At 38.7% G+C, this 13,585-nt stretch overlaps 1 protein-coding gene across 3 annotated transcripts in view; it reads left to right on the forward strand.

Moving 5' to 3' along the window:
• herc3 (HECT and RLD domain containing E3 ubiquitin protein ligase 3) overlaps window positions 1-13,585 on the forward strand; it is a 56,877-nt gene that overhangs the window by 34,654 nt on the left and 8,638 nt on the right. For all 3 annotated transcript variants that reach the window (XM_023291473.3, XM_023291474.3, XM_023291476.3), the window contains 9 exons: window positions 1,721-1,884; window positions 2,050-2,163; window positions 4,398-4,421; window positions 4,533-4,631; window positions 4,791-4,961; window positions 5,078-5,221; window positions 7,764-7,930; window positions 9,027-9,093; window positions 10,152-10,234. In XM_023291473.3, the coding sequence (XP_023147241.2) occupies window positions 1,721-1,884; window positions 2,050-2,163; window positions 4,398-4,421; window positions 4,533-4,631; window positions 4,791-4,961; window positions 5,078-5,221; window positions 7,764-7,930; window positions 9,027-9,093; window positions 10,152-10,234 (1,033 nt within the window). The remainder of the gene's footprint in view (window positions 1-1,720; window positions 1,885-2,049; window positions 2,164-4,397; window positions 4,422-4,532; window positions 4,632-4,790; window positions 4,962-5,077; window positions 5,222-7,763; window positions 7,931-9,026; window positions 9,094-10,151; window positions 10,235-13,585) is intronic.

Here is a 13,585-nt window from a genome sequence, read left to right on the forward strand (position 1 = left end):
TCTGCCTGTTAGCAACATTACTCAACAATGATTAACGAATTTGGAGGAAATTTTCAGGGAAGGTCAGAAATGACACAAGGACCAAGTGATTAGATTTTGGCAGTGATGCGGCTTATAGTCTGGATCCACAGATTTGTTAAAGATTTCTGTATCATTATGAGATAGCAGCACCTGTAACCATGACAACAAGTGAACACTACATCAGCTGCCTGCTGACGATCACACGATTGCGATCCTGCTACAAATCGACTACTGCCGACTTATCACACTTATCTGTCGGAAATGATTCAAGGAACAATTGATTAAATTGTGGGGATGTTTCTGAGTCCCATCAATTTCTGCCACCAGCTACATATGTAGGTGACGTGATTCGGTATCCGTACATTACGTACACATGCATAACACACACCTGTGCTCAGCATAAGGTCATTTTGTTTGTCTGTATTAAATGGCCACATTCTATGGTGCCGTGATTTCTGCCACGAATTTTTTCAAGATTTCATCCGTTAGAAATGATATAACAACTGAGCAGCCTTGGCAGAGTACTACGCTCTCTGAGTGTTTTTCTAGTTTGTTTTTTAATTAGAGGCCACAGGTTAATCTTATAAACAATAGTTTAAATAAGTATTTTTGAAGTTGATCAAGAGTAATTTTTTGGTGCATTGTTGAGATATTTGGATGCTATATTGGTACGCACATTCTATCATGCAAGATTGGACAACACTCCCCAGTCGCATTGCTGGTGTTAGTTTACTTTGGAGAAAGGGAGTGTCAGTCACTGCATGGAGTGAATGTTGAACTTTCAGATTCTGAAAAACTGCAGACCCAGCACGCTAATTTGTACATTTGAAAGATGCAGCAGGCAGGGTATTACGCCCAACCTCAACATGAAATGCCATCCTTCACCTGTTCCAAGCAGCCACAAAATGCGTTTCCTCAGAGATAATAATTTATTTACAATAAAATGTGATGTGATAACAAAGGTTATGTTTAACAAAAAAACAAATCAGTGGTAACGTAGAAATTGAAGTCGGAGTGAGCCAAAAGCCAACACAACAAACAACAGCCACACTACCCTTGGGAGTAAGTCTTACCTACCAAAATAAAAGTGGGTAAAATAAACACAAAATCTTTCCTCCCTTTTCTACTTAAACAAGAGAAAACACATTAAACCAAGTAAGAATGCTGTGCTAAAGCAGTGTGTGCCAGTTTGGATTCAGTGAAGGATGGCCGCCCATCTGACCCTCACTGACCCGGAGGCAATGTCATCTCTCCGCCTTATCAAACACTTTATAAATAAAATGATGGAATTGAACTGAATTGAATTATCTACTGTTTTTTGTCGGTAGCTCGACCAATCCTGCGCTGACCCAATACCCCAGTGTCCAATCTTGTTGGCGATATGGCGCAGCTTTATTTGAATATTAGATATATGCAAATCAAAGGAGACACACACAGAGCACAGAAAAAAACTAGGGGGATTTCACTAGCTATTCCAAAACCTAACAAGCACTTCCATGACTACACAAACATTATACAGCCATGTGGATCCTGGTTTTTCACATTTATGATCTCCTGCAGAAATTATATGCTAATAGCGCTCATACTTGAATATGTTACGAATCAAGCCAGAAACAAGTTTCAACCGCAGTGTAACTTCTAGTAAAATGTTACCATGTTTGAGGTTATCTGTATTAAACTCTCGGTTCTGTCCCTGCAGATAACTGGTGGTGTTTGGTGGACGGCAGCGTGTTCACCAGAATGGTCGACATGTACAAGAGCATTGTAGTATTCATGCTAACAGGAGGGAAGACGGTGCTTGGACCGGTCTGGTATGAGAACTATTTTCTGGCAACGCTAAGACTGCTGGAGAAACTCCACAAGGTATCTGCAAATGTCACCTGCTGCGCCTGTAAATACACGCTTAGTTGTGCATTATTACTGTACTGAGGAGGAGATCTGTGTGTCCTGACCAGATGGTTGTTGGTGGTCTGTAGCCTACTGTGACATTTCCTGGTGTTCAGACAGGTGTTTGTTCCTTGTTGCCAGGTAAACTTAAAGGCCAACCATGTGGAATACAGCCGCTTTTATATCCCTGACATCACCAGCCTTGTGGACATTCAGGAAGACTACCTCAAATGGTTTCTGAATAGAGCCGAGATTGTGAGTACTAAAGTTCTCTGACAGTGTTACACAAACATTTCATTTGGGATCTTCTGCACTGCTCCGTGGACTTTTACACAGTGTTCCAAGTTATTACGCGTATGCTATTTTTTTTATTTTTTCCTAAATAGCCGATACAAATGACAGTTGGTCCATTTTTTTTTTAAATTCTCAACTACTAGTCATTTTTTAAATAGCTCAAAATACAGTGTTCCAAATTAATATGCACAACAGAGTTTCAAAGCATTCAATAGGTAATAATGAAGTAAAAATGGAAATCTGTTTTATTTTTGGCATTAGGAGATATTTTTTCTCAAAATAAATGCTCTTTTAATCAATAACATCTTTACAGGTCAAGTTACATGTTAACATTGGAGCTCTTCTTGGATATCACCTTCACAACGCTCCTATTCATTGAACTTGTGAGTCCATATATAGTTTCTGCCTGGATTTCATTTGTGTATACCAGAATGGCCTCCCAGAGCTACTGTTTTCAGGTATACTCCCGCCCACCTTCATAGATCTTCCTCTTACGGTTGGTCTACAGGTTCTCACTAGGGTTGAGGTCAGGGAAGGCAGTGGCTACACCATGATTTTCTCTTCCTTTATGCCACAGCAGCCAAGGACTCAGTGGTGTTCTTTGCAGCATAGGCTGGTGCATTGCCTTGCATGAAAATGATTTTACTCCTTAAGGCACGGTTCTGTTTTATACCATGGCAGGAAATGATCAGTCTGGAACTCCACATATTTTGCAGAGGTCATTTTGACACCTTTGGGCACCTTAGGAGAGGCTCATGGCCAATCCACTGTGTTCTAGACAGGACTGGGGCTACAACCCTAAGCTGGTGACTAAGCTGATCTACAACTATCATTCTCATGAGGCCTTGCTCACACTGCCTTCCAAGCTCTTTTACCAAGGGGAACTGCGTTTTAAAGCCTCCAAAGTGATTGTGGACTCCCTCTGCCAGTGGAAAAATCTGCCCAAAAAAAGCTTTCCACTTCTTTTTCATGGTGTCAGGAGTACTGAAATGAGGGAACATAGCAACCCATCATGGCTGTGAGCTATCAAAGAAACTTTACAACCCTGTGGATGCCTCTGACATTAGCATCATTGCCTCCTACAAAAAACAATGTGAGAAGATTTGAGTGCTGCAGGGTAAGATGGGCCTGTTTGACATCAGTGGGCTCAGTGGAAGAGTTCCAAGGACAAGAGTACCTGATCATCATCTTGTATAAGGTGCGCTCCAATGAATCTATACAGAGTGGTATAGATTCATTAGAGGGGGCCTACCAGTTCACTCCCCATTATTCCAGCCAAAAACATCGCTCCATCTCCTCCTTTCTGACGTCACAGCCTTGTTGGGATATGGTGGCCATCCACCAGCCATCCAGAACTCTATCCATTTGGAACATCCAGTGTAGCATGGCATTCAAAAGTAATTAAAACTGTTTAAAAATTGGTCTTCACGTATTTCTGAGCCCACTGCAAACGTTTCTGCTTATGAGCATTAGTTAGCGGAGGCCAAAATACAGCTTTATGCACAACTGCAAGCCTCTGAAGAGTCCTGCATTAGAGGTTCTTGAGACTCCATAGGAACCAGCAGCATCAAATATCTGTTTGCTGCTCAGCAGTTTAGCAGCTGCTCTCTTAAAATGATTTGCTTGACAGAAATCATCCTCAATACACCTTCATCTGAACGAACCCGTCAGCGTTCTGAATCACACATGTATTTTCTCACAGTGCGATGATCTCTCAGAAGTTTTTGTGAAATTTCCAGTGTTTTCATACCTTTTGCAAGGCATTGCTATATTTCACGCTTTTCATGTGCAGAAAAGTCTTTCTTTCTCCCCATATTGCATGAAACCCATGACTTGCTTAATAACGTGGAACAACCTCCTCAAGTAGTTTAACTTTAGTTAGGCTCACCTGCCAAATTAATTATCAAACCTGTCTGAAATCGATGTCAGTGTTTTTAACAAGCAGGAGAAACAACACAAGCGAAACGTTTCATTGAAAAACTAAAAACCAAGTGTTTATTCAACTGAAATCCTACTTGCATGATAATTTGGGATACTGTGCATTCATAAATGCTTTACAGAGTGGGTGTGCCTCAGTTGTAGCTGTCCACTCAGTGTCTCAGTTCACAGGAAATTGAAGGGAATTTAAAATCTTCTTACAGTACTACTGCACTTGACTTTTTTTCATTTTCTTTGTCTCTTGTTTTGATTTCTAGAAAACGGGATCATCCCCTTCGCAGGTAATTAATTTAGAGACTGAATTTCAATACTGAAAGCTTTAAGCATGTTATGTTTAATCTGACTCTTTTGATTTTGGTAGTGTGATGAGGATAAATGTTTATTCTTTGCAGAGTGACTTTCTCACAGTGAACCTATGTGCCTACCCGTTCATACTGAACGCCCAAGCCAAGACAACCATGCTGCAAACTGATGCTGAGCTGCAAATGCAGGTACCTGATGGAGAACGATCACACTGCATATGCTTTATTTAATCTGGTAAAAAAAAAAAAAAAAAAAAAAAAAGACACTATTTTATTGTATTGTAATTGTTCTCTGTTAATATTGTCTGTCTGTTTTCTTTCTCACCTCTACCCATGTCCGTCACCAAGATGGCAGTAAGCGGTGCAAACCTACACAATGTCTTTATGCTGCTCACACTGGAGCCTCACCTTGCTAGGAACCCTTACCTGGTGCTCCATGTGCGCAGGAACCATTTAGTAAGTGACACACTGCGTGAGCTCACCATGTACTCTGACGTGGACCTCAAGAAGCCGCTCAAGGTGAGAGCCAGGCTTGAACAGAAAAAGTGACTTTGATTCTTTAGTTGAACAAAAATACACGTTTGCGTTCCTCTTGCTTGTTGCCACTCTTCTTATCGATATCTCCCTCCATCCAGGTGATCTTCGATGGAGAGGAGGCCGTAGACGCAGGCGGAGTAACTAAAGAGTTCTTCCTGCTGCTGTTGAAGGAGCTGATGGATCCCGTTTATGGGATGTTCACTCATTACAAAGACTCCAACCTGCTGTGGTTCTCAGACAAAGTAAGTTAGCATGCAAGACTTAACCTTAACTGAAGTCATGTCCTGTTTTTTTTCCACTTCTGTCTGATCCAGTCTTGAAATTGATAAGACAAAACATGTTTCCACTTCATGAATGTTCCTTAGTGACCATGGAAAGAACAGCTGGACCAAAACTTATCCACTTAACTCACATTTATTGAGTTTTCTGAGTTGCCATGGAGATTGCTCAGCTGTGACCTTGATCAGAACTTGCAATTTAGTTTTGAATCTAAAACTGTTTGTTGAGCATTTTTTTATCTGATTAAATGCAACGGTAGTATTTTAGCTTCAGTTTAAAACAGGATGTAGAGCAATAAAGATTTCTTTAAGAGCCACAGCTGCAGACAATTAAACACACTGAGCGTTTCATTGTTGATAAAGGAAATGGTTGTTTTAGTTACATTATCTTTGTTACACTGAAATGTCAAGGTAAACGTGTTTGTACAAATCCACCAACACTAGCAGAGGATGAGAGGCTGTTCACTGGAGTTACATAGAGATAGTCATTTTTACTACAAAATAGTTTTCTTTGCATATTTAGTGACATTTATGTTCATAGGGTAGCATTTTTTTGTCCAGAAGTGGACTGCCAGAGGGTCCAATCCGGCCCGTGGGACGACTTTGTAAAGTGTAAAAATAAAACATGTTAAACTATGAATTTCAAATCATTTCTAGACCTTGACAAGTTGTTTGGCTCATAAAGCAAAATACTGTTGAGTTCTAGATACACTGATGTACTAAGTTGTAATGTATAAATGATAAAATGAGGCATAATATTGTTTAAATTTCACTTATTTTTCTTCAGAAATTTCAGATTGTTCATAATGTTTTGTAAAAAGATGGTTCATAAATGTGAACATTTTTAGAATGTACTTTTTTCCTCTAAAACGAAGTGAAAATTTGGAGTTGTCTATTTTATTTATAGGTTATTATGCTTTGATTTTACTGGTCTGGTCCACTTGAGATCAAATTGGACTGAATGTGGCCCCTGAACTAAAATGAGTTTGACACCCCTGATCTACAGTAACTTGTTAGCTGAATGCAATACAGTGTAAAATATTGCGTTTAAGAAAGAAAACTTATAACTTCCTCTAATAATGTACTTGATATTCCAAAAAAAATACTGAACTTCAAAGGTACTTGGACTTGCTGACTGCTGTGGTGGTACTGGAGTCACTTTGTTCTGATCGATTTTACTGTAGACACCTTGAATCTGCGTGTAGCAGCTCACCTGTTTGCTGTGCAGAAAGAGCATATAGGACAATAAAGCTAGTTCTAGCTAGCTAGATTTGAGTAATTAGTGATGTTCCCGCTGCTGTGCCGTGTATTTATTGTGTATTTATCCCCATGTGTGATGGCTGCTGCCACTTAAAGTCAAAGAAAAGAAAATGTCCCAAAAACGTCTTTCAAATGCACAAAATGGATTTGCCATCTGTTACTTAAGAGGCAGTTTTTTGAGTCAGTATTTCAATAAATCCACTGACCGTCTGTTCCAACTTTTGTTTGGAAGCTTTTTCACAATAGCAAAAAGCCTGTAATGGGTCCTCAGATTGTGTGCCGGCAGTTGTTTGACCTGAAAGTGTGTTTTCCAGGAAGAGCTGTTGTTTCTGTCATTATATACACGTAGTGATGCTGTATAACTTTGGAAACTGTCAGGTTTACAAAACACTCTCCTCCATAAGGGGACATGTTCCTGAACTATGACTCTCAGTAGTTACGTAAGTGGCTGCACAGTGGCTTGGTGGTTAGCCGTTTCGACTTGCAGCTAGAAGATCCCTGGTTCACCCTCAGCTGTACTTGTACACTAAACTCGGATGAGGAACATTCAAAACATTGTTTCTGCTTAACTGCAGTAAAGTTTAGCTTACAGAGGCATGGTTGTCGACTCAAACTCTCAATTTTGGGTTAATTTTTGTGCTAAAATGTTTCAGCTATAATCTTGTGGTGAGGAACCGCTGGAAAATAGCATATGTAGCATAATGGCATAATTAAGGTTCTAACATGGCAGAATTAGAGAATTAGAAAGTTGTGTTAAGTATGTTTTTACCTTTGAATCATGCTGTAAATATGAATTTACATGGTTGGTATATTACATGGCTTTGGCCTCATGGGATTTTGATGTGTGATTAGACTGACCCTGCTCCAAGTAGAAATAAACTCAAAGTTTGGGGTCACTTAGAAATGTCCTTATTTTTAAAAGAAAAGCTTTTTTTTTCCAATGAAAATAACATTAAATGAATCATAGCTACAGTCTAGACATTGTTAATGTGGTAAATGACTATTCTAGATACAAACAGCTGATTTTTAATGAAATATCTCCATAGAGGTACAGAGGAACATTTCCAGCAACCATCACTCCTGTGTTCTAATGCTACATTGTGTTAGCTGTGGTGTTGAAAGACTGATTGATGATTAGAAAACCCTTGTTCAATTATTTTAGCACATGAATGAAAATGTGAATTGTCTGGGCAACAGCAAACTTTTGAGCTAATGAGGGAAATCATTTTCCTGTGTGCATCTGCAGTGTTTTGTAGAGCAGAACTGGTTTCACCTTATCGGGATCATCTGTGGTCTGGCCATCTACAACTCCACCGTGGTGGACCTCCACTTCCCCCTGGCTCTCTACAAGAAGCTGCTTAATGTTTTACCCTCGCTGGAGGACTTCACAGAGCTCTCACCCACCGAGGCCAGGTAACCGTCCCACCATGTTGGCTTTTCTCCTCTACACAGATGTTTGCTTTCATAATTCCCAGACGTGGCAAACAATTTAGTGTGATCATGTCCACATTATGTGTGTCCTCGTGGTCTAAAAGTGGAATTTCTGTTGAGGTCCTTTGAATAGAGAGTAAGAGAGCCTCAAGGATGAATTCTGATTGCCTGCACAAACCGCCCCAGTCCTGCTGTTCTCTCTCTAAAAATTGCTCTCCAGGTTTGGCATCAGGATGCAAAACTGTGTCTCTTGCTTACATAACCAGGTTTTTTTCTCAAGTACTGCTGAAGCTGTGTGCCTCTTCATGGGATTGAGAGCAGAAACCGTCAGCATTTCCGTAGCGCCTAATTGTCTCCAGTAGACTATTGATTTAAAGATCATCAATTCCCCGGAAGTGGGTCTGCACATACTGTTGCTATTGAGACGACACACTCATAAAAGAAACAGTATCTATAAAAACATTTAATCTTTCTATTCTGACTGCCTTTTTTGAGCAGTTCAAGTTTGACAGAGTGGAGGCAAACAACCGACCACATCACACAGACAAGAAAGAGACACATTAGTACAATCTTTGACAATGTTTGACTTTTTAACTGACAATAACACTCCACCCTGTTTGACTAATTAGTATTTCTTGCCAGGCCATTTTTGAGCTCTTTCCTGTGTTTTTGTGGTAAATGTCCAGCATGTTCTTTGCAGGAAAAGTCACACCACAGTCCCTGTCATAAGCTAGTATTTTATTATTTAACCGCTAACTTGACCGACAGCTTCTCTGATCTGTTTAATCCATGCAGCAGTTAGAGTTAAATCTTAGATGAATTGATTAAACTGCTCGATGTAGCAGAAAAACAGATATTTAGCCCACAGAGCTGCAGATGTTGTTAAAGCAACAAAGGTATCTTAGCACGGCGTATGTTAGCAATACAGAAGCTAATTCTGTGATTAAATGTTGAGATGATCTTATTTTAAATCCAACACACGAAGATTTTTGATCAGCTTTTTGACTGTGATCAATAGCTTCATGATCAACTGTTAGCAGCATCGGTCTTCATTAATTGATTTAATTTTTTTCTACAGGAGTCTACAGCAGCTTCTGGACTATGAAGGAGGAGATGTAGAGGAAACGTTTCTTCTCAACTTTGCAGTAAGTGAAGCTTATCATGTGTTACCCTGATTTATGTGAAAGTTTAGGATATGGCTGATTATGTTATTTTGGTACATAACACATTTCTCAGTTTGAACAATCACTTCTACTGAAGGTGTCAATCTTTAACTGATCATTAATATTTTGTTTCTTTTTCAAAAGGCTAAATTATTTCCCGAAACAGCTAACTGCCAGAGCTGTGTACAAACTTGACTCAACCTAGAATAAACAGTGCATCTGTTGGGGATTTTAGTCGTGGATTAATACGTGCCACTTGGGTGCTTTTATGGGAGAAAGATGCTGTTATGTAAACTACCGTTTAAAAGTTTGGGGTCACCCAGACAATTTCATGTTTTCCATGAAAACTCACACTTTTATTCATGTGCTAACATAACTGCACAAGGGTTTTCTAATCATCAATTAACCTTTCAACACCATTAGCTAACACAATGTAGCATTAGAACACAGGAGTGATGGTTGCTGGAAATGTTCCTCTGTACCCCTATGGAGATATTCCATTAAAAATCAGCTGTTTCCAGCTAGAATAGTCATTTACCACATTAACAATGTCTAGACTGGATTTCGGATACATTTGATGTCATCTTCATTATAAAAACAACTGATTTTCTCAAAAATGAGGGTATTTGTAGTTGACCCCAAACTTTTGAACGGCATTTAAAGAGGAAAACTACTGCATGCTCGCAACAAGACTCAGGTGTATTCATATTTCAGGTGCTGATCTACCCACTCTTACTATGTGGGTCTGACTCAAAATACAGTACCCATGTTGTGCAAAAAAACATGCAACTATGATGTTTATTTGTTTTTATTGTGTTTCGGCAACAACAGAGGTCTAGAACATGGAGAAATGAGCTGTAATAGGCTTCGGCTACACAAAAAAATGCTTATTTGAAGGATTGTTAGTTTTGGTCTTCTTGTTGGAGTGAAAGTAGAATATCACCAGTCTCATTCTTTCACTGAAATGTGCTGAATTATGAGCTGCAACTGTGTCAAAACCTGCAAAGAACTCCAAGCTGTTTGCTGTGTTCACACCTCAGATCACCAGGGAGAACTACGGGATGACAGAAGTGAAGGAGCTGATCCCCGGAGGAGAGAGCATCGCCGTGGACAAAAACAACAGGTGCGTCTGCACAACAAACCAAATTAGGGCTGGAGCTATTATTTTAGTAATCGAGTATTCTATCGATTATTCTGGCGATTAATCGAGTAATCGGAGTCCGTGCTTGACATTGCAGCATCAAAAGTGGAAATGAGCGCACTGTGCAACAGAAATAACCGTCATGATAGAACACAGGTGGACATCTGTGTTGTATTGTACATATATAGTATAGTAAGGGAGTATTGTACATATATTATAGTACAGTGGTAGTGTACATATATAGTGTAGTACAGGGGTATTTAGCTAAAACTAAAGCCATGGGAACCCCACATGTATTTAGTTGTTGATGCAGAAATCACATAAATATGTTTTTATCTTTGGTCTGTTTAAACTGCTGCTGATAGAACACAAATAAGAAAACTGATCAGATTATTAGTATTTATCACAGAATATTCAATCAGTAACTTTAGTTTCACTTTGATTCGGCCTCAAATTAAAGCGATTTCCTTCATTATGAGACAGTGTCAGACCTACATGCACTTCAATACAATATCATGTTTAAATATGTGAAGTTTGATCGTTTTATAGTACAGCTGTGTGTTAGAAATAATCAGCTGCATTGATCAGTAAAATAAATACATTAACGCACATTTCGTAGTTTTCTACCAGCATTCTTGTCTTACATAATTTACAGCTTTTTACTGTCATAAATTTTATGTTCCTCGTTGTTTTCCATTAAAACAACCTGTTCACGATCGGTTCATTTTGTGCAGAAAATTATCATTAAACGCTGGTGTTTGCATGACGAGTTTGAAGCAGAAAGTCTGAGTTGACAAAGAAAGTTGAAAACCACCTTCATACCTGTTAACTCTGATGAGGTTTTAGTTTTTGTCGACTCACACAAAGAAAGTCTGACTATGTTGAACTGTCCTCATAGTTCAGCCGCTGATCTGCTAAACGCTGTAAACACTAGAAAAGCTGCACCGATTAAAATCAAAGTGTCCCGTCACATTTAAAATCCCCTTATAATTTACTGATTATAGGCCCAGGTCCATATAGGATGGAGTCTGGGTCTGGACTAGTTCGTGACCTGGGATCTAGTATGTTGTGGATTAAATGAAGCCTCCATTCAGAGAATTTTTCCTCGAGGAAATTTAGTAATCAAATTACTCAAATAACTCAAGAAATTGTTTCAGCTCTAAACCAAGTATACACAACAGCTTAACATTTCAGCTGAGTGGGTTTTGGTAAGAGTAAGTCCATCAGGTTTTCCTTTACCGTCCCATTTTAGTTGCCTACTTGCTGTCCTCTCTGAAAGACAAACGGATGACTGTGAGGTTTATTGATGTATTTTTGCAGCACTGAGATTATCATGTGCTCATACTGTTTAAGCTGAAGGCCACGATGAATGTTTTTTCGAGAGCCGCTCTGTTTTGTCCCTCAGCTCCACCTCATTTCTTAATCCTGTCCTTGTGCCAGTGTCACCGATTACAGTGTTATGAGGAGGAGTCCTCAGAGAGCCTGGTGTCGACACGTCTGGCTGCTGGTGCTCAGCAGATGGCGAGAGCAGCAGTGGCCTACGTTGTTTCTGAAAAATATCCAAGAGTCAGAAAGCAAACTGTAATAAGAGACATAATAGAGCTGTGGTGTTGTTGCGTTATATTTGGCTTAGAGTGCAGGTCGGCTTGTCAGAATCATGATTTGTGATTGCCAGTTGGAGTGTGTTTTCAAGGCTTTGTGACCTCGGCGGGTGGGACCTGTTTTGTTGGACAGAGTTGTTTCTCAAGGTGTTTGTCTGAGCACTGTATTTGTTAGCTTTTTGATGTGCAGGTTTGTTACATGAGAGGATCTGCTGTTCATAAGCAAAGTTTCAGACTTCATAATAAAACAATATATTTTTAGAGCATATTCCTTCCCGATTTTGACAGTTTTCCTGTTTGAACAGGATGTTATGGCAGCAGTCCAAACATCAAATCATCATTTTCTAAACTAAACTTTCAGGGAAATAGCTGAAAAATCTGTGATGGTTTCCTTGCTTGGATTTTTAAAATTTCTTAATAGAGTTACTGCGAAAGTATGTGTTTTCCAAAAGAGGTGAATCAGTAAACCCTTAAACGTCTCATGTACTGGAGTATTTTAAAATTTTGGGTCTTTAAGGAAGTTTAATTCAGTCTAAACATGTTTGTATGTACGCTACTTTTCAAAAGTTTGGAGTCACTTAGAAATGGCCTTATTTTTGAAAGAAAAGCAGTTTTTTTCAATGAAGGCAACATTAAAATAATCAGAAATACAGTTTACACCAGGGGTGTCGAACTCATCTTAGTTCAGGGGCTACATTCAGGCCAATTTTAACTGAAGTAATCGGTAAAATCACAGCTTAACAACCTATAAATAGCCACAACTTCAAATTTTTCCTTTATTTTAGTGCAAAAATGTTCACATTTAAGGAATTGTCTTTTGCCAAAACATTTTGAATAACCTGAAATGTCTTTAGAAAAATAAGTTCAATTTCAACAACATTATGTCTCAGTTTATCATTTACACATTACAACTTCCAGATCACAGAGTGTCTACAAAGGAACACAACATTTAGTCACATGTATCTGTATAGTATTTTACATCATAATCAAAATGACAAAAGCCAAAGATGAAAAAATACAAAAAACTACAAAAACAAGACAAAATATTACAAAAATGAGACACAAAATGGTAAAAGCAAGAAACAAAATGACAAAAAATGCAACGAACGATACGAAACAAAACAAAAGAGACAAAAAAATTAGACAATAAAACCTTTGTGCAGTTATGTTAGCACATGAATAAAAGTGTGAGTTTTCATGGAAAACATGACATTGTCTGGGTGACCCCAAACTTTTGACCGGTAGCGTATGTGCTTGTTTGTGATCAGCTTTTGTGGTTTCATGTCTCTTCTGCTGTACTCAGAGTTTCCTGTATTTCTTGTGCATGATAAAATCTGTTTTTTATTATGCAGTAATTGAACATGTGTGCAAAAATGGGCTCTGTTTCGGTTTCAATGATAGATAGTAGGGTTGCAACTAATTCTAATTCTGCAGAAACTGTTAAGTTTTTTGGCTTATAAAATGGTGGAAATCAGTGACGATATCCTCAGATATCTTGTTTTCTCCACAACCCGAAGATCTTCAGTTTACTGTTAGAGAGGAGTAAAAACAGAAGATATTCACATTTAAGAAGCTGGATTCCACACAATGAGACTTGTTTTTCTTAAAAAATAAATTCAAACAGATTCATTATTTATCCCAATAGTTGACAATTAATCATTGCATCTGTAACAGACAGCAGGTCAGAAGTTCCTGTCTTTTGCAGCAGCTGCAACTTAATACGGATTTTAAA

The sequence above is a fragment of the Amphiprion ocellaris genome, chromosome 4 (genome assembly GCF_022539595.1).
Source record: "Amphiprion ocellaris isolate individual 3 ecotype Okinawa chromosome 4, ASM2253959v1, whole genome shotgun sequence".
Taxonomy (NCBI): Eukaryota; Metazoa; Chordata; class Actinopteri; family Pomacentridae; genus Amphiprion; species Amphiprion ocellaris.